The following is a 20,772-nucleotide window of genomic DNA, read 5'->3' on the forward strand; positions in this document are numbered from 1 at the left end:
AGTGTCATTGAGAATTTGCTCCATCTCCATTAGACATTCCATTCTCATGACATATTCTTCTTCACTTTCATTAACCTCATCATATTCAAATTCCATGATGGGTTCCTCTTGCTCTTGAGTTTGTAGAATATCTTCTAGGATAGATTGCTCATCCTCTATGGGTTGACATGCTTCCACTAGAATATTATGCACCAACTCGGATTGTGCATGAGTGAGTTCTTTGTTAGCTAGAGCGGCCTCAAAGAGATCCACCTCCAATTCCCAATACATGCTCTTAGCCTTACTTGCTTCTAAGGCCTCTAATGCTTGCATGGGATCCTTGAAGTAAGGGATACTCAAATGGTCCTCTACAAAACAATCTATGAAATCCATTCTCGCAAAATATCAAACAACTAGAAAACAATTAGAACAAACCTTGAGGAGTTTTACTTCCCCAAGGTGAAAAAGACACAACTAAAAACAATAAAAGAAATCTTAAATCAATTAAACACCGTCCCCGGCAACGGCGCCATTTTTGATCGGAACCATTTGGTGTTCACAATTAAGCATATGTGGTCGTTGGTCAATGGTCGATACAAAACACAATTTATACTTCACAAACAACTCTACAATTAGTAAAGAGGCAAGTAAAGGTCGGATCCCAAGGGACGGGTATTGAAATGAAGATTCTATTGTAACTAGCGGTGTCTAGGGGTGTCACAAATTGGGTTGATGTAGAAGGTTACTAAACTAAAATAGCAATGAAAATAAACTATCAAGGTAAATGAAATAGGGGTGTAAACAATTGATTAAAAGCACTAGGGTGTCATGGGTTCATAGGGGAATCATGGGATATGATCATACAAACATGTTCTCAAATTATAAGCAAGCAATTATTGTTGTGATGGATTGAGTTGGGTTATATCTTACAATCCTAGGAAAGTTTGGGTCCCGGAGCCGAATCTCTTGGATTGTACAACACCTACAAGTCGACTTAATCTTCCCTACTTAACACATGCATGGTCTAACAAGACTCGAGTTGGGTTATGTCTTACAAGTCAAGTTGAAAGGATAGAAGATGATAGTAAATGCAAGGATTCATAGGCTTAGCATTTCATCAAATATAACATGTGCATGCATTAAGATCAAAACAAGCAAGCAAATAAGATATGAAAGCATATTAATTTAAGCATGAATCATTCCCCATGTTGGTTTCCCTAATCACCCATTAAACCCTAGCTAAGAGACTACTCACTCATTATCATATTGATCATGCTAGAAAGGTTGTCAATCATACTAACATAATGAAACATGATGAATAAATGAAAGTAATTAGCAATAATTAAAAAGGGATTAAGAGATTATACCTACTAATGATTCCAATAATAAAGCAAGAATAATAGAAGTACTTGAATCCTAGATTGAGAGGTTGTCAATCTCCCAATAATAACCCAAATAATCTTCAATTACCCAAAATAAAGTAAGAACAAGAGAGAGATTAAGGAACTAAAACTTGGATTAAAACTTGATTAATATTTGATTACAATATTGAAGAGAGATTTGATTGATATTAACTACACTAATTATTGATAAGAAGAACATGCTCCTCTAATTAGACTAATGGGGTATTTATAGTGAGAATTAGGGAGGATGCATTAGGGTTAACTAAGGGCTAAACTAGTAATTACACTTTTTAAGTTGAGCAAGGAGCCTCCAGGATTGTCCGAGAGAAGGGCTTCTTCATTTCGTAGCTTGAAGAACGAAATCTACTGTCTTTGTGATCCGTGCGGCTGGGAGTCGGGACGGCCGGATCTGGGATGAACAATCCGAGCGGATCAAGGAACAAGACGCACGGACTGGGCATGGGCAATCCGAGCGGATTCCTGGAGAGGACGCTCGGATCAAGGGACGGACGGATTCTCTACAATCCGTTCGGATTGTAGCTCAGCAGCTTTCCTTCTTCTTTTTCTTCCCTTTTCTTCATGAATTCCTTGGGGATTTCCTTGGGGACTCAAGGATCCTTTTCTCAACAATGCTCTTCTACTATGCTATGTACAAAGGCCTTCTAGTCTTGTCTCTCCTTGATGCTTGGTCATTGAATATGATCAATTTAGCCTTGTTTTGCCATGAAAATGCAAGATTCTTACTCCTTTCCTACCAAGGGATCAAAATCTCAAAGAATATGCAAAACAAAGATCTAAAGATAAGAAATGACCCAAATAGGCACTAAAAAGCATAGAAACAATGGTAATTCGGGGGCTAAATATGCGCCAATTATGGTCGCATCAACAGCAATGCATTACTTCATACAACTAATAATCAATTTATCATGTCCTAATTTAACTTTTGCAGTCAATTGGTTTTGACCAATAATTTCTCATGAAATAATATCTTTTGACGTCAAATGAGGATAATAAATTTAAGATGTAGTCATCTAGCTAGTATTGAAAAGAACAATCACCATCTAAAACACAAGACATTTTATTAGGGATAGAGCACCTGTCCCAAATCAAAGTGTGGTCCGAAGTAAGTGGACCTCTCAAAAGGATCAAATCCAAAGAAACGCCATAAACAAATAGAGAAGAATAACAATACATGTCATAGAGCTATGTTATGGAAATATTTAGAGTACATGAGGGTGCTTTGAGGATATACCCTATACATAACCTCGATTCCATAGTCTTGATGAGGTTGATCATTGTACTTCAGGGCATCAAGTTGGTGGCTGACAGCTTCTTCTGCACTAAACTATATCATGAATTAAACCAGATTCGTAATGAATGTTGAAGTAGAAGGCAACATATAGTTTAACTCTTGCACCAGAAAATTACCATTAATCTCGGACCAAAAGGCCTCTTCTTACGCGATTCAAGCCTACAAAGCAAAAGATAAACGGCTAAGATGACAAACAAGCCTGGAAGGATATACATGAACAGGTTTTCAAAGTTCAAACAATGGCAACACAAAACCGAAGTAGGACAAAGAAAGAGAATCTTGGTGATTTTTTGTTCATGCTAACATAGCGATGAAGAATCCTAAAGTGCAGTATGCACGTGAGAGAAAAAATAAGACTGGCATCTACATCTACAGAAAAAGAAAACTGAGATCGTGGGCGTGGCTATAAATTTCAAAACTAGGAGGGAACAAGAGACTTCATGCATGACAGAAACAACAATGTTTCAGTTATGTTTGGTTAAAGAAAGTTTCAATTACTATGTAATAAGCATTATAGGAGATACTTTAGAGGAGATAAGAGTGCCATAAAAAGAAAATTATGCTGGAAACTGACTATACAGAAGGAACATTTCCCTTTAGTTATCTTGGTCCACCTATTAAATCAATTTCTAGTGATCACTATTTTGTACCGGCAGAGACCATTAACATTACTAGTATAGAATGCATGATGAGACCGTTGACATTGCTACTAAACATTATTTTGCACAGGTAGAGCTTGATTTTTGGTCGCTCCAATTTCTAACAAAAGTGTTTAAGGCCACTAACATTAAATCAATTTCATTTTATAGCCAACAATTCTTGCTAAAGCTATAGTAGTAGCCATCAGTTTCTAGTCATTCTCAAAGCTTAATTCAAACCAAAATTAGCTTAACCTCCTAGTGAAAAAAATAAAGCAAACCCGTGCAAACAGCTTAATATACTAGAGATCATATTTTTCAAAGTCGTATAAGAAAAACTTATAGCCCGTCTTCATACCTTAGCTTAGGCAAAGCATGCTCAATAATAGGAGTGTCATAATCCAGATGAATAGCCAAGAGGAACGAACTAGGACTCAGAAAGTTGATTTTGGCTCGGTGGTCAGTCCTAACGACTTTATCATCAGAGCTCGGAACAAAGTACCGATCATGCTCTTGTTCTCGCTCTTTCTCCGATTCATATCTACACACCTACATTTAACAGATAAGTGATAAATACAATCTGAGCATGACTGCATGATCAGTAAGATTGTCATAACACCAGTCGAGAAGCATCTAATATTGATATAGACCATAAGAATCAAATACTGATACAATTACTCAAAATAAAATATCAAACAACATAGAAAATCCCAACATCTCGCTTGCTAAGTTGTTATATCCACATAAATTGGGATAATTTGGGAAAGGTGGGTTCCAGGTGTAAACTAATAACCATAATCCACTTACCAATTTTCCTTCATTTGTGATTTTGAGACTGTCACTGGGCTCCTAAGTCCTAGCTCACTGTTAGATGAATATAAACTTTTCCTATCTTTGTTTGCTTGCAAGAAGAATAACAGTATGTATAGCCGATTGACTCTACAAACTCAACCCTTCATAGAACTTTCACAAAGATATACTCCCTTTGTAGCAAAACTTTCATAAAACTATCACAAATGATTGGGACGGAGGGAAACTTATTAAGATGTTAATGAATCAACAATGCATAAAAAAATCATAAAACTAAACCAAGCCTCACAAAGAGACTTATTATAGTAAAAATAGCGATTAACGCGAGTTAGTAAAGAAATTAAACAAACCTTAAAAAGGGGATCAGAAGCAATGGCATCGATCGATTAGCGCTGCATTGGTCCCCGTTGATTCAAGCAAATACAAGCAGGAAGATCATCCATTGGGAGAAACATGAAGACCCAAATCATTGGGATGAAGAAACTTACAAAATTAGTTCAAGTTTGACGATGATTCGCGAGACATACAGGTAGAAGAAATTCCAGAAAATTAGGTCCAATAACAAAGAAAAATCTAATCAACTAAATTTACTCCTATGAAGCAAGCAAATAAGAATGATAAAAATCAATCACGACTTGCACAAGGCTTTATTTTGTTGAAAAATTGATTCCGAATCTCTTTATTTTACCAACAATTATGTATGAGTACAATATAAAGTGAAGTGAAATAGGGTCTTACCAACAGAACAATCGTCAACGATAAAAGGCGTGCACAACCAGGTGGTGGCCGGAGTAGGAGCGACCAGCGACAACCAAGGGTAACCAGGGACGAGATGATTGTAGCATCGTTTGAACGAAATAGAAGTGTAAACGGCAGTCTCTTGTATTATTAGGGATTTAAATGTGGTTGAAGATGAAGGGTAATTTTGGGTTTTAAAAGCTTTCTCAAGTTATTACTTGTCTCTTTGCTAGCTTAAGGTAACTATTCCGAGTCACTCGACGAATTAATGTCACATTAGTAGTTGTATTTGTTGTTTGTTGTTGTTTGTTATCGTTTGTTGTTGTTTGTTGTTGTTTGAGACGATCTTGTTGATAAATGAATGAATGGAGTAAGATGAGTATGCTTATGTTTAATTTATGTTACCCATTTGTATATTATTGTTTGTAACAAATTTGGATGAGGAATTGTGTGTTGTGACAAGCCCGTGTTTTGGCTGGAACGCGTCAGTACCGGACCGAGACGGTTTCCAATGTTTCCAAAAATATGACAGATTGAACGGCAGCGAAAAATTAGGTGGTTTAGCCACTTGAATCACTCAATTCGGAGTCCGTATGAGTAAATGGCGCCGTTTTATCGATTAAAATTTATAGAAAAGTTTACCCTTGTGTGAGACGGTTATTTATGCTATTTTATTATGCGAGAATTTTGTGGAATTAGTTATTTTGTAAGTTGGAATATATTTCCTTATGTTAATAGTTTTTCACATGATAGAAATTGGAAATGGTATGAGAATGATATTGTGATGAATTTTGTGATTTGGGCCAAAGTAGGCCAAGACTCTGAGCTAGGCCAGATTCACCGAACGAGTTTGGTCAAACTAGGTTTAAACCGGTCAACCTCGATTTGACCGATGACCCGTCGCGGGACTCGGGTCGAGGGTTTGTCTTTGAGGTGAGATTGGTTGTTATTGGATGTTTTATGTTATGCCTTGATATTTGTGATTATCATTTCACATGTTGGTTGTTAGATGCTTTGGATGCCTTATGCTTGAGTCTTGTTGCCTCTTTGCCATTTTAGCTTCTTCTCATGGATTATGGTACTGTTGGTTAGCTGGAATTTGAATTATTATAGATATTGGAGATATTGTTGGATTGTCAGCTGAATATGCTCTTGCGTAACCTTTCATATGCTAGGGTGTGTATGATCATTTGTGGGTGCAAGTTTGGACTCTTTGCCCCTCTTATGGTTAATTGGGTGTCCTACTTGTCTTGTGTGGTGTAGGCTAAATTATTCAAGCTGGGACTAGGTCCTAGGTGAGTGTTTCGGCCTTCGCCATAGATAGGCCATTATAGTCTTTGACGAGTGTATGTTCATCGCTTAATAGCCTTTGTGTCTTAGCTTGGTGGGTTTATATCCAAGTTAGGGCATGACCTCCTGACGTACTCTTAGAAGTATGTGGTCAGCTTAAGTACTAGCCAACCCTTTGGTGGACTCCTTAGGGGTACTCATATGTTGTTATCATGGGTCTTGGATGCGGTAGTTTTCCGCATGTCGCTAGGTCTGCGCAGGTTTAGGACTAGGGTGTTTACCTTACCTCGTGGTATAGACTCGAGTTACAGAGTGACTATTGACGGTACTAGGAACTTATGCCTGTCTCTAGATATATTGTCCTTTCTTGTTTGATGATTCTATGAATCATAGAAGGTGAGATGTAAGTCGGCTATGGTTGATAGAGTTTGGATTCCCGGATGTTATGTGATTCACATGATAGTGTAGTATGAGTCGGTCTAGTATTCACATGCTAGGACTATGTGTTGTTATATTGTTGTTCACATGATAAGCACGATTGTTTAGCATATATATGCTAAGGCTATGTGTTATTCATATTCATATTCTTATGTTTACATGTTATATTAATTATGACATTTCGTGGCTGGGAGAACTCGGAGTTACTCCCCACTGACTGTGGCTTTCGTATTTGTATAAAATGCGATTGACATGTAGGTGATGCATATATGGGGTTCATGGACGAGCTAGCGAGCAAAGTAACCTTGGGACCTAGATTGGCTTTACTTTATTGTGACCCCTAAACACTTTTTATGTCATATACTTTTTAGGGACATATGTCTCCCTTCTTCATATTTGGGTTTTATAACTTTGTTTCGCGACTTTAGTGATGTTTTATTTATGAGATTTATTTTAGACCTTGCATGTTTGACACCTTACCATTTGGATATTTTTATAATAGGTTCAGGTTTTAAAAATTACAGGTTTTTACCCAAATGAACCTATTACAAACATATCCATGCAGTTTTTATCTAGAATTATGTGTTTACTTTTCCGCAATAAATAAGGGTGTCACATTTACGGATGTCATCTTCAATTCTTTTCCCTCGTACAGTTAAATCTTTGAAGATTTTAATGTTTTGGTACCTCAAGTGACTTGCATAAATGGGCCTCGGGTTGTCCACGAATTTTTCCACGAGAGTAGCTTCATCTGGACGCTCGACAAGTTGGGTACTAGTCTTCCTCCACCTACTTAGGAAGTCGGTGAAACCTTCTTTCTCATTTTGGGTAAGAACCTCTAAAGTGCGCATATTGACTTGGATCTTGGCATTATCCGCGTATTGTTTAGCGAACTCCATTGCGGCATCATTCCAGGTGGCAATCATCTTGTGCTCTAGGGAATAGAACCATTGCTTAGGAATGGTGTCGAGAGATGAAGGAAAAATCCTTAAGAACATCTCGGGTTTGATGCCTTTGATAGACATGTAGTCTTTGAAAGCACGAATATGATTCAGAGGGTTTTCATGCCCCTTTGAACTTCGGGATATCAGTCATGTTGAAGTTGGTTGGAAATTTGGCGCTCACGGCCTCATACTTGCGATTGTTATCCCTATAAATATCATCTCCTTTGAGGTACATCAATTTCTCCTCCAAGTATTGGATTCGCTTCTCAGCTTCAGTAAGACCTACTGAGGGGTTGGCTTCTTGTTGTCCCACATAGGGTGGGAGGTTGTCATTCACAAATTCACTAGGCACTTCATCTTCTGCAGGAGGTAGCCTAGTATCTACAGCAACAATTCGGCCCTCGATTGTGTTGAGGCGATCATACACTTGGTCTTGGCTTGTTTGGAGACGAGCGAGCGCAGCTAGGATTTGATCATTACCATTTTGGGGTTGACTGTTGCTTATGGTGCTAGTTTCAGGCATCTTGAAAACTGGACAAGAGATCGACGACGAATCAAAACATGATCGACCACTCTAGCACACTTACTCAAAGAAAAGACTAGACTCATGAAGTGGGAGTGTGCCACTTGTGCCAAGTGAGGTTTGAAAAATGACAAAGTTTTGAAATGTTGGTCCTAGTCAACTGTAGTGTAGTTGTAGGAGTGTTGACTCGAAGTGAGGTTTTGAAATGGGCTTTGAGGCCCGAATTTTGACTCGATTTTTGGACAGAGTTTCGACCGGTTTTGCACTAATTTAGGCCTTTTTTCGGAAATATTTACATTTTAAAAGAGGCTTTTGATTTTACAAAATTCGTCATGGTTTTGTTTAGAAAATGGTGATCACATATGATACAAGCATTTAAACAGGCATTATAACGGTATGCTGAGTGCATTTAAAGGGTTTTAGCTTAAAGGGTGGGTTGCCATACCGAACAATCAAACCCGAATCTATGGAGAGATCCGCGCCAAACAAGAGTAAGGCCGGTTCCTAGTCCATTTCCTCGAGTAGTGAAAGCCCTTGATAAAACAGGAGTAAGCATCATGGTATGGTTGACGTCAATCGCTATCCATCCTTAGGTCCAGATAAGAATTTGGACCGTCCAGACGGGACGATTGGTCGAGTGCGTTGGGTTAGGCCTAGGAAGGCCGAATAAAACGATCTAGGAAGACCGAGTCATGAAAACCGACAACTGTCTCATATAAACTATTCCCTAACCTTGTTCAAGTTTCACCCTTGGCAACACATAAGTGTATTATTCCCCAGCGGAGTCGCCAAACTGTGGACATGGGCCACGGGGGCACTTGGGACAAGCGTTTGCATTTGTGGAGTCGCCACCAATTTATTGTGGAAAATTGGAAACCGTTCGAATACTTCGCGTCATGTCAAGACACAAAGTAGTGACATGAACACCAAGAACTCATTACCCTTAGCATTCTATGTCTAGAATGACTCTCGTGGATGCTAGTGAACACGGATGTTCACAGAGATCTGGAGTAAGGGGTGAGGGTACGTATTAGGAAACTCTTTTGATAGAACACCTAATCCCGCCCGCCTCGATAGCGGCCTCTACTAATGATTAGGGAAAATCATCTATACTTGATATGTTGTCGATTATATGCATGCAATGCAACATCCAATAAATTAATCCTATCATGTGAGAATTAAACTATGTCGGTGAACATGTAATTTAACATACAATTAGGTCGAAGTAAGGATTTAGATTGATTCCATGTGGAAAAATACAAACAAACGATAATAACGAATATAATAAAATATAATAATTAAAATACAATAATTACAATGATTTGATTGATCTACGTCGAAAATACATTTAAAAGGATGTTTTGAGAAAAGAAAAGGGAAATAAATTAAAGAACAGATTAATAGAAATAATACGAATAATAGTCGATTAATACCTAAGCTAATAAACTTGGTCAAAGCAACAACGGAAGTTCAGAGACAGAACTCAACCCGGAACAGGCGCAGCAGAGCTGCGTCCCTTGGAAGAGGCGCAGTGGTCAATGCGTCTGTTCCTGAGGTGAGTTCTGGCTGTGAAGCCGGAACTGCATATTGTTAATGTTCGTTGGTAAATTTATGCTCGATTATTGACATTCGACTCAAGTAAAAGTGATTTAATGGATTATTTACATATGAAAGGGTCATAAAAACAATAAAGGACGGACTCAAACTAATTAGAACAAATTAAAGACTAATTACAAGTTTATTACGGATTAAGTTTATTAAAACAAGCTAATTAGGTTTATTAATACGATTTAATTAGATTTATTTACAAATTAAATTAGATTAAGTGGTGACGAACAGACGAAAATATACAAAAGTGAATTCCAGAGACTTGATATGGATGAATCGAATCTCTAAATCCCGGATTTGATTTTAGTGACGAAAACTCGCAAATATTAATTACTTGGGATTTAAGTCGGAAATTAAAAGATGATAAATAAGTATGAATTATGTGTTAAAATTATTATACTAACGAAATAAGTAGAAAACTAGAAAAGACGAAGTAAAGTTGACGAATTGACAGAGGACGAAGGAAGAAGAAGAAAAGCAGGAACTGCGGCAGCCTCAGGAAAAGGCGCAGCAGATGCTGCGACCCTTCGAAGAGGCGCAGTAGTTGCTGCGTTTCTTCTCGACATCTGTCTTCCGTTAATCCGTAAAAAAGGTTTGAATAAAAGGTTTTATAAATCGGTTTTAAATATACTTTCGACGTAAATCTTACAATAATTAGTACAAAAATAAAATACAATAATAAAAGATGGGATTTACACCCTCAGACTTACATGTTTGACGAAATGAGATTAACTAAGTTAACGATTAGTGATTTTTCGACTCGAATGTACGACGAAAGTGCCCTCTTAAGAAAAATTTAAATTAAATTAATTAAGTTGATTGAGTGGAGTTGGTCAAGTTGGTTGGTCATGCAAAAAGAGGCTGGTACTCAGAAAGATCCGAGCTTACGTGGTCGAAAGTTCAAGCATGTAGACGCCAAAAAGCAAAGAGCACGGTCTTAGAATGCAAAGGGAAAAGAGAAGGGTGGACACTCGCGTAAGAAATATGAGGAACGAAGGTCCCTATTTATACTAATCACACGGAGGAATTAGGGTTTCGGTAAAACTTTGGAAATAAATCTCGAAAAGATCTTAAAATACGCAGAAAGGAGTTGGGGAAGAGGCGCAGCAGCCACTGCGGCTCTTGGAAGAGGCGCAACAGGTGCTGCGTCCTTTCCCCAGAAGTTTCCTCCTGCGGAAGAAAGATTTTCCGCGTTTCTGTTATGGAATTGCGGTAGATCTCAACTTCCTTATTATTTGAAATATAATTTCGGGAAATACTTTGCCAAAAGATTAAAAGATTGAAATATGGAATAGAAATATCTGGAACATTCCAGAATATTCTGACTCGGCATTTTAAACGGTTATTAGAAAATGAAGACGGTTTTTGACCCGGACTCCAAATGAACTCTAATTACTGTCAAAACGACCGTAATGGCGCATAGATGACGACCAAGGGGTAGACACAAGTATTTGAGCTATCATTTGACGATAAATTTACGAATTGTCATAAATCATTCCGTGTACCAAACATGCGGCCCAATCATCACCGGGTGGCTTGCTGGAGGTGCAGAAATGAGGTATCTACAAATACAAAAATAAAAAGTCTATAAATACCGCACATTCATTAAGCGGGATCTAAACTAGTTTAGAATTATTTCAACAAAAGTAGAGAGATTTTATTACTTTATGTTAAAAATATATTTCTAAAGATAACTACCTTTAAACTAAAATAATTAATTAATATAAAAATCATCTAAATGTTTATTTTTTTAATGATAACATGAAATAGCATACCTGTGCAATTTGCACGGATTTAAAACTAGTGATAATTAAAAGTAAGTAAGAGAAACTTGAGCGTTTCCAAGGCCTCGTTTTGTCGCTATACGGGAATTAATTTTCCATGTTCTTACAAAATACATGAATCGAATAATTCATGTGAATTGATTAAAACACGTTTAGTTGGCATCCGGGATTAAATTGACACGAGAATTTTCAAGTACCTAGAAAGGGCAGGTAAATAAACTCCTCCATAATGGAGGAGTTGAAAATGTCCATAAAAAATAAAATTCATATGATTTTGGTAACAAATCACTCTCGTTTTGGAGGAGTTAAAAACGTCGAGGAAAAATAAAATTAATGTGATTTGGGGAAAACAAATCAGTCTTATTTTGACGCGAAATTTCCAAGAGACTGAAGTTTAAGCCTTCTTAAAAACAATTTTGCGGTGTATTTTTGGCCTGAGTCCATGCCTAATAGATTCGATCATGTCACTCTTTTGTGACTTACCTGATTTACGGGGTTTGTAGGCTATCTCGTATGCCCGATGATTTACCCAGTCAATGCCTCAAAATGTGAAAGATCATGGTTTTAAGCCACCCCATGAGGAGGGTGTCATTTGATTATGGGACAAGTGAAAGGATTTATTAACCCTCAAATTAAACTCTTTAATTTTATATCTAATTACTCATTGATTAAATATGTTGATCTTATGAATGCATAACAAAATATAAAACAAAGATAAGAAGAATGCTTCTTACAATATGGAAATCGGATTTTAAGGGCACAAGTAAGAACTCCTTTCCTACTTGTTCTTGAGCTTAAAATATATGGATGATCCTCCTTGTCTCAATAATGTGAGAACCTCCTTTTAATTGCACCAAGACAACCTTTAATACTAATTAATATATTAACTAGATATATATAATTAGTGACCTTAAATTAATTTTATTATTATTTCTATTACTACTTTTAGTAATCTAAATATAAGATATTGAACAACTTTTATTTTCTTTTTTAAAACTTTATTTTAGAGAGAAAAAGAGAGAAGAGTAAGGAGTGAAATTATGTAAGAATGAATGTGTAAAAATAAGAACAATTCTTATTATAAGGGAGGCGGAAAAACCGGTGGGTAGCGAGAGGGAGGAGAGTCAATGCATGAAAAAAATGCTCATGCAAATGTCCTTATCAAAACTTGTTAGAGTGTAGAATAGGCTATGTGTATTCCACTCAACAAAACAACTTAGCCATTTCTTCCCAATCCCTCCATAAAACCGATTTTCCTATTTAAAATAGAGTCCATTATATTTTTGTCAATTTGTCATTTTGTCATATAATGTTTGACATGTGACATATAACATGTTATTAATAATATTAATGCATACTTAACAATTAAATATCATTACATATATTTGTTTAATTATATATAGTAATTAACTAGTAATTCCCAATTACATATAAATAATGGGTTTTCTAACCTATGCCACTAGGCATAGGATAAGAAACTAAAATAGGAAAGTAATAAATGTATTTTTTGTGAAGAAAAGTAAAAGTAATGAGATATTACAATTTCCCATGAAAATATCATTTAATACTTTCCTTTTTTTGGTTTCTTATCCTATGCCTAGTGGGCATAGGTTAGAAAAACCCTATAAATAAAATGGTCCATGTTAATATACTCTACAACATATTGCAATTATAATTAACTGTTCATTCTTAATTTAATTGTTTCATAAACAAAATTTTAGTAATATAACATCTTAATTATTAAAACGAATCTCATTTAATCGAATTACAATACGATTCATATTCTTACTTACATTCGTGAATTGTTCTATTTTAAGGAATTAATTAATCTGTATCATTATACAATTAATTAATTTTATCAATTAAGGGAATTGTCCTTTAGGTGTGACCTTAAGGGATCAACTGATCACCACCGTCTAACGATAGTAATGTCAAACTCTAGTCAGCCAATCATTACCGATTAATGTTGATCAGTTGATGTATAAAATGAATCATCCCTTTATGTATTCTTATTATGAGTTTTAATAATATGATCGCACTATTGTCGAGAACACATACTCCAACAACAATAGGCATTAACGGTATGTTTACTCCTCTATTGGCTTGTCATGATAGCTATTTTGTTCATAGTGACATTTTTTACTTTCTCCGTAACTCGGTTCAGTACAATTTTGTGGGATAAGTGAATAAATCGATTTAATTTTATCTTTAAAAAGTTAGTTATTTAATGCATAATTTGAAATAATATTCTCGGTTCATTTCTTTTTTTGGGGGATAGGTGAATAAATTGATTTAATTTTATTTTTATTATTGGCCCACCGCAACTGCATACCATCAACCACTTTTGTTGGACCACTACTCTATTATTTATTATTTATTATTTATACCTCCTTAAACCCCGACGAGATTTTAATCAACACACTCCTTCAACAATTTCAAAGGAACATACAACTGTCTTTTCTCATTCTTCATTTTTACTCTCCTCCGTCTCCTAATTCAGCGTATCGTCCTTAAATCTCATCTTTATGATTATGTTTTCATTTTTTTGTTTAATCAGTTGTTTAATGTTGATTATTATCTCGTTTTGTTCATATTTACTCTATTGCTGCATTTCTTATTATTCTCTTGTTTTTGTCGTTCTTATTATGATTATGTTTTTATTTATTTTGTTGAATCAGTTGTTTAATGTTGATTATTACTTCGTTTTCTTAGATCTTTCCGCTAGGAATTTACTCTGTAGCTCCATTTCTTATGTACTTCGTATTCTCTAGTTTTTGTCGTTCTTATTTTTCCGAATCACATCACTTATTGACAATTTGAACCGTTTTTAAAATTTTCAATTTAATTTGTCTTTAGAATTATGTGATTTGATTTGTACTTTTTAAGATCTGTTTCAATTTAAATTCTTTCTAACTAGTTCTATTACCCGTTAAATTTACGGGACTGGTTATATTGTCACATTGGTAGTATTATGAAATCCTGGATTGACAATCACACCGGGTCCTGGGAACAAAAGAACTCGTAAGAAAAACGTTTTTAATAATCAATATGTATATCGTCATAATATATCGTCAAAGTATATTTATGTTAGGTATATATTGCCACAATTTACAAAAATTTTTGCCACGGATTATTGGTATTTTCCACGAGTATTGTTACGTTTGTTAGTGTTTTCTACGATTATTGTTATTATTGTTGTTATTTTTGATTTTGTTTTTCCTCCTTTTTTCCTTTTTTATTCACTCCGTCCGGGTAATTTATTTACCTCTTATTGTTCTTTCATTAAAAATAGTTAGGATGAAGTGATTATTGCAGGCCACCAATAGGATGGATTATTGTTATGAAATAACCCTTCTTTTTTTTTTTTTTTTATTTATACGATTTTCTTTAATAATGAAATTCATTAATTTCTATTTAAATTTATTTTCGTTTTGCAAAATGTCTCATTCTTGCATGTTTTAAATTTTGTTCAATTTTATTTTTATGTTGTTGCTGCATTCTTTTGTATTCTCTTGTGTTTGGTTGTTCTTATTTTGCCAAATCGCATCACTTCTCCCTGCACTATTTTTATATTTTTCATTTTAATTTGTTTGAAGTATTGGTTTAATTTGTACTTTTAGGATATGGTTCAATTTAATTTATTGCTAAATTGTGATTATTTGAGTTTTTGATTTATTTTTGTTTATTTATACGTTTTTCTTCAATGATGACATTCATTAATTTCTATTTAATTTTATTTTCGTTATGCCAAATCCTCCTGTTTTTGCAGGTTTTTTCAATTCTTTTCAATTTTTTTTGTAATGTGGTTTGAAGCTGGCGTGACAGTATTATTTTGTCAAATCGTGTCACTTCTTTCTTATTTGCACTGTTATTAAATTTTTAAATTTAATTTGTCATTTAAAATATCACTACATTAAGCCTTCCAGTTACTTGTCTTTGCTAGTCACCAGAAAAAGGGCTCAAAGGAGTTTCTGATAATAAGAGGATGGTTTAAAGTAGTTTGGAGGAAGAAAACCGGCTAGACAAGTAGCTTGTCTACAAGTTTTATTAGAAGAGAATGAATGAAATAGTCGAGTATAATCGAGTTCGATTGTAGTTTAGAGTAATTTGAGAAGGACACCGCTAGTTTGAAGTATTTCATTAAATAACCCTTTATTTTATTTTATTTTTTTGCCAAATCCTCCCAATTTTTACAAGGTTTTTAATTTTATTAATTTTATTTGTAATTTTTAGCTGCTGTTTGTTTTATTAGAATGCCGAGGAAGAAAGAATTATTTTTGATTGATGGTGAACTAGTTACCAAACCATTCCGCTGCTTGTTTTGTGGTAAACGGTTTGAGTTTTACCGTGGAGCTTTGTCACATGGCCTGGTATATATTCATTTTCGATGTTATGTTTATCGTATTTGGATTTTAGATGTTTTAGTTATGTTTGGCATTTAACTACCTTCTGTTTCTACATCTGAGCACTTGGAGAATACCGTGTTCATTTGTCTTGTAGTCTTGTGGATACTTGCATTCATGTTGTAGGCGATGTTGACCCCGCCGTGGAGCACAACTGTAGAAAATTGAGGATTCTTACTCCTGCAGGAGCTGCTGCCTTTGTACCAGAAGTTCTTGTAAGATATTTTCATAAAATAAATATTATATTAATATTTAATTAATTTATTTTATGAAAATTAAGTTGGTCTATTGTATAGTGGAAGTTACCTAATATTCTGTTTCTAATATTATCTCCCATAACTTACCACTCACAATTTTGGAAACTGTTCAATTGACTCCTTGATGGCAAGAGTCTATATAAGGGAACATATTTATTCTGATTAAACTTTACCAAGTCTACCTCATTAAGAAAATACACCATCTAAATTGTGAGGCTGAGGGTTTGGAAACCAAGTCAGATATGGGGTGTAAGGAATTGGGTTATTCGGTAAGACGGATCAATTATTTCAAGCAATGGCTAGAGGTAAGTAATCGATCTGTTTTATCGCTTCCGCATTCAATTTATACATGTTCATTATGAGATTAGAACATATTAATTTAGACTATAAAACTTACATTTGATATCCGAGTGAGTAATCACCTCTGTCTTGCTTGAAAATTGAACATCAAGTTTTTTTATTACGAACCCTTATTTATGTTGATTTCGTGTTAGCGGTACCGGTAGTATTCCTCTTGTGTGGTACTAATAAATCTGACATATTGACCATGGATTTTACCATGATGTTCTATATATATCCTAGAAAATAAATTAATGTCCAACAAAGAGCTATTGATTTTGTCTTATACGACATGTTTTCCTTTTAATGTTGCCATGTGTTGGATTATTAACCCTTGTGAGTTGTGAGCATGAAAACTCTTGTTTTAATTTATGCTTCATAGATCTGCACACCGCTAGTGTCTGGATTTTATAATCTGACGGTAATGTTGTTACGTACTCCGTATTATTTGAAGTGTTTTTTTTTTAATTGAGGCATTGTTTAAATTTGTTGACCAATTAAGTTTTTCTAGCCATGGTTTCTCCTATATAAATAAAGTTGAGTATATAGATTAAAGTTTAAATATTTAATGTCGAGTGATTCAAAATTTTATTAGCTAGAGAATAGCGACAACATCTCTAATTAATTAAAATTTTATTTTGGAATCACGTATGAAAACTAGACATTATTTGCAATTAGTCGTATGTAATATAATGAGACTTGCTCACATGAAACTTATTGTATGTATTTGTATGACTAATTAGGATGATATATCAAATCTTGTCTCTTAATCTACCCACAAGAGTTAAGAGATGTATATGATTTGATAGTATTGTCAAAAGTTAAATTTTTATGTATCTAATTGAGTAAAACTTTAGCCCACATGCAAGGTTTATGTCTCTAGATACATACTTGAGCATGATTTACATTGGTAAAGCATGATTAAGTTTAAAGTCTCAATTTTGGTAATAAGCATGTTATTCATTATATTTGCAGTAATTTTACCTGGGAGTTCTACTGATGTTAAATTTGACATTCCTGAATTGACGTGGTGATAACTATAAGGCCTGAAAAGAGAGAATGCTACGACCGTTGGGATGGTTAGATATTGATTATGCTATTTGGAAAGACGAACCACCTAAAGTAACTAAAGAAAGCACTAAAGAAGCAACTGATCTTTATGAAAAGTGGGAGAAATCTAATCGTCTCTCCATTATGTTCATAAAGACCAGAGTGTGTGCTAGTATTCGTGGTTCTGTCGATCAGCATACTAAAGTTAAAGATCTAATTAAGGCCATCGATGAGCAGTTTGCAACTTCTGATAAAACTCTTGCTAGTACCTTAATAATGCAGTTTTCATCTTTGAGGCTCACCGAGACAAAAGGTGTGCGTGATTATATCATGCGCATGAGCGATATTGATGCTCAACTTTAGAATTTGGAAGTTACCATGTCTGATACTTTCTTTGTGCACTTCATTTTATGTACTCTTCCTCCAAAATATGGCTTACAACACACATAAGTATAAATGGTCAATTAATGAACTTATGGTCATGTGTGTTCAAGAGAGGGCAAATTGTTAATGGAGGAAAGTGAAAAGGTGAACCTTACTGTTGCTTCTTCTTCAAAGAGGCAAAAGGGTCATACTAAAGACAAGGGAAAGGGAAAGATTTCAGATGAGCCAATCATTAAGAAGGATTCTACGTGTTTCTTCTGTAAGAAGAAAGGACACATGAAGATAGACTCCATTAAGTTTAAGGCTTGGCTAAAGAAGAAAGGTAATATTCATGCAGTTGTTTGTTATGCATTTAATATGGTTAATGTTAATCATAATACATGGCGGATTGATTCTGGAACTACAATCCATGTTTCAAATACCTTGTAGGGTATGACAAACCTAAGGAAACCAGTGGACATTGATCTTTCAATCTATTCAGGAAACCAGATTAGTTCACATGTGAAGACCATTGAGACATGCAACTTAATATTAAGTAGTGGTTTTATTTTGCATTTGGAAAAGACATTTTATGTTCCGAATTTCTCTAGAAATTTGATTTCAGTATCAAGACTTGTACCTTTGGGTTTTACTTTTAATTTTTCAGACTCTGGATTCAGTATTCTCAGAAATTCTGAAATTATTGGTTATGGTATTTTGTCTGATAATTTATATCGTCTTGAACTGCAAAATAATATTACTCATAATTCTATGCATGTCAATGCTGGTTTAAAACGTTGTATTATGAATGATAATTCCTCTATTTTGTGGCACCGGAGATTGGGACATATCTCCATTGAGAGGGTAAAAATATTAGTAAAGGATGGAGTACTTGATACTTTAGACTTTACTGATTTTGATACTTGTGTTAATTGCATTAAGGGTAAGCAAACTAACATGTCTAAGAAAGGTGCAAAGAGAAGTTCTAGTCTATTAGAAATCATATGTATGAAAATTTGTTGTCTGGACATGAACGCTAATTGTTGGACCATATAGATATATGATTAGTTTTGATAATGACAAGTGTATACTTTATAGAGTAAATTGATAAACAGTACCAATATAAAGACCCTTTTTTATAAACAATACCAACATAATCAATAATTCGTAAATAGTACCAAAATAATAACTTTTATCTACAAATAGTACCAAGTCGCCTTTTTACTCCATTTTTTTCCTACTTTATATGTGCTTTCATCTAACAAAGGGAATTTGGAAGTGGACAAGTCAAGATTTGTACTTAAATGATGGTTTCTTGGACTTTATATAGTAGGTTAAGATGAGATTTTTAGGCGACTTGGTACTATTCATAGATAAAACTTAATATTTTGGTACTGATTACGAATTATTGATTATGTTGGTACTGTTTATAAAAATGGGTGCTTATATTGGTACTGTTTATCAATTTACTCTAATTTATATTATATATACTCTTACTCGTGATCGTTTGTTTAATCTTTAATAAATTGATTAAAGTTTACAATTTGAGCAAGTAATGTTATAGCAATCTTGGCTATAACATTGAAGATTTGTGAAGCATCGTTCAAGTAATGTTGTAGCAGCTTGAGCTATAACGTTGGAGATTCTTAAAGCGTCATAGTAATTGTAACAAGTTTCAAGTATGATGATCTCTCAAGCAAAAGGCTCGATCAAGTCTTTAACAAGCTCAAGATGAAGAGCTCGTGATCAATCACTACAAGGATAACACGACATAGTGACGGAACTGTAGGGACGGATGAAAATCCCGTTACAAAACACGAGTTTGTGACGGGCTAGTGACGGACTATCCGTCACATACCGTCATATGAATTTGGCGGGTTAACAAAAACAAGGGCGCCAAAGGCTATGACGGATTACCCGTCACAAAAGAGGAACTTGTGACGGATAGTCCGTCACAAAAATAGTGATTTGCAACAGATATTCCGTCACAAGTCCTCCTTCTGTGACGGATATTCCGTTACAAAGAAAAAGTAAACTTGTGACGGATATTCCGCCACATAGTCAATTAAAAACACGGAAATGGGACGGATTTGTGACGGATAGCCCGTCACAAATTTACTTTTGCTGACACACGTCACTTCTTTCAGAGGGAATCTAAAAAGTACTTATGTGACGGAATAAAAAGAAACTTGTGACGGATATTCCGTCTCAAAAATAAAAAAATACGGGAATGGGACAGAATTTGTGACGGCTATTCTGTCACAAGTTTCCTTTTTTTGAAAAAACAAAGCCGCGGCTCCTTTACCTTTCTCATTTCCCCCAAATCAATTTCTCCAATTATTTACCCCCAAAACATCGACCACCGCCATCAACCATCGACCACCGCAATCAACCACCTATCAAGAACGCCGCCACCTTCCTGCTCCCGCCGCCGCCGTCACCTTCCTGCCGCCTCACGCTGCCACCGCTATCAACCACCACCATTTTCAGTTTTAGTTAATTAGGTAATCTTTTCTTACTAATTATCTTTTTAAATTACTAATTATTATTTAAATTATGCTAATAACTCTAGGATAGTAGCCATTATTGTTGTTTATGTAGTTATTGTTTATGTTGTTATAGTTGATGTTGTGTGTATTATTGTTGTTGATATTGTTAAAGTTAATATTTTAGAAATTGGTTAAAAATGTTGGAAATTGGTTAAAAATGTAAGTTAGAAATTGTTATGTTTGTTTAAAATTAGTAGTATATTAATAGTTTATAAATTGTTATGTTAGTTATAAAAGTTAATATATTAGTAAATATTGGAAATTGGTCAAAAATGTTGTAAATTGGTTAAAAATATAAGTTAGAAATTAGTAGTATACTAGTAGAATATAAAATGTAAGTTAGA

At 34.7% G+C, this 20,772-nt stretch overlaps 1 protein-coding gene across 1 annotated transcript; it reads left to right on the forward strand.

Annotated features, from left to right (window-relative positions):
- The first annotated feature begins 17,525 nt into the window (after positions 1 to 17,525).
- LOC141614611 (uncharacterized) lies at positions 17,526 to 17,879 on the forward strand. The gene has a single exon (XM_074433356.1). The coding sequence runs from the start codon at positions 17,526 to 17,528 to the stop codon at positions 17,877 to 17,879; it is 354 nt and encodes a 117-aa protein (XP_074289457.1).
- Positions 17,880 to 20,772: the final 2,893 nt, after the last annotated feature.

The sequence above is a fragment of the Silene latifolia genome, chromosome 11 (genome assembly GCF_048544455.1).
Source record: "Silene latifolia isolate original U9 population chromosome 11, ASM4854445v1, whole genome shotgun sequence".
Lineage (NCBI taxonomy): Eukaryota > Viridiplantae > Streptophyta > Magnoliopsida > Caryophyllales > Caryophyllaceae > Silene > Silene latifolia.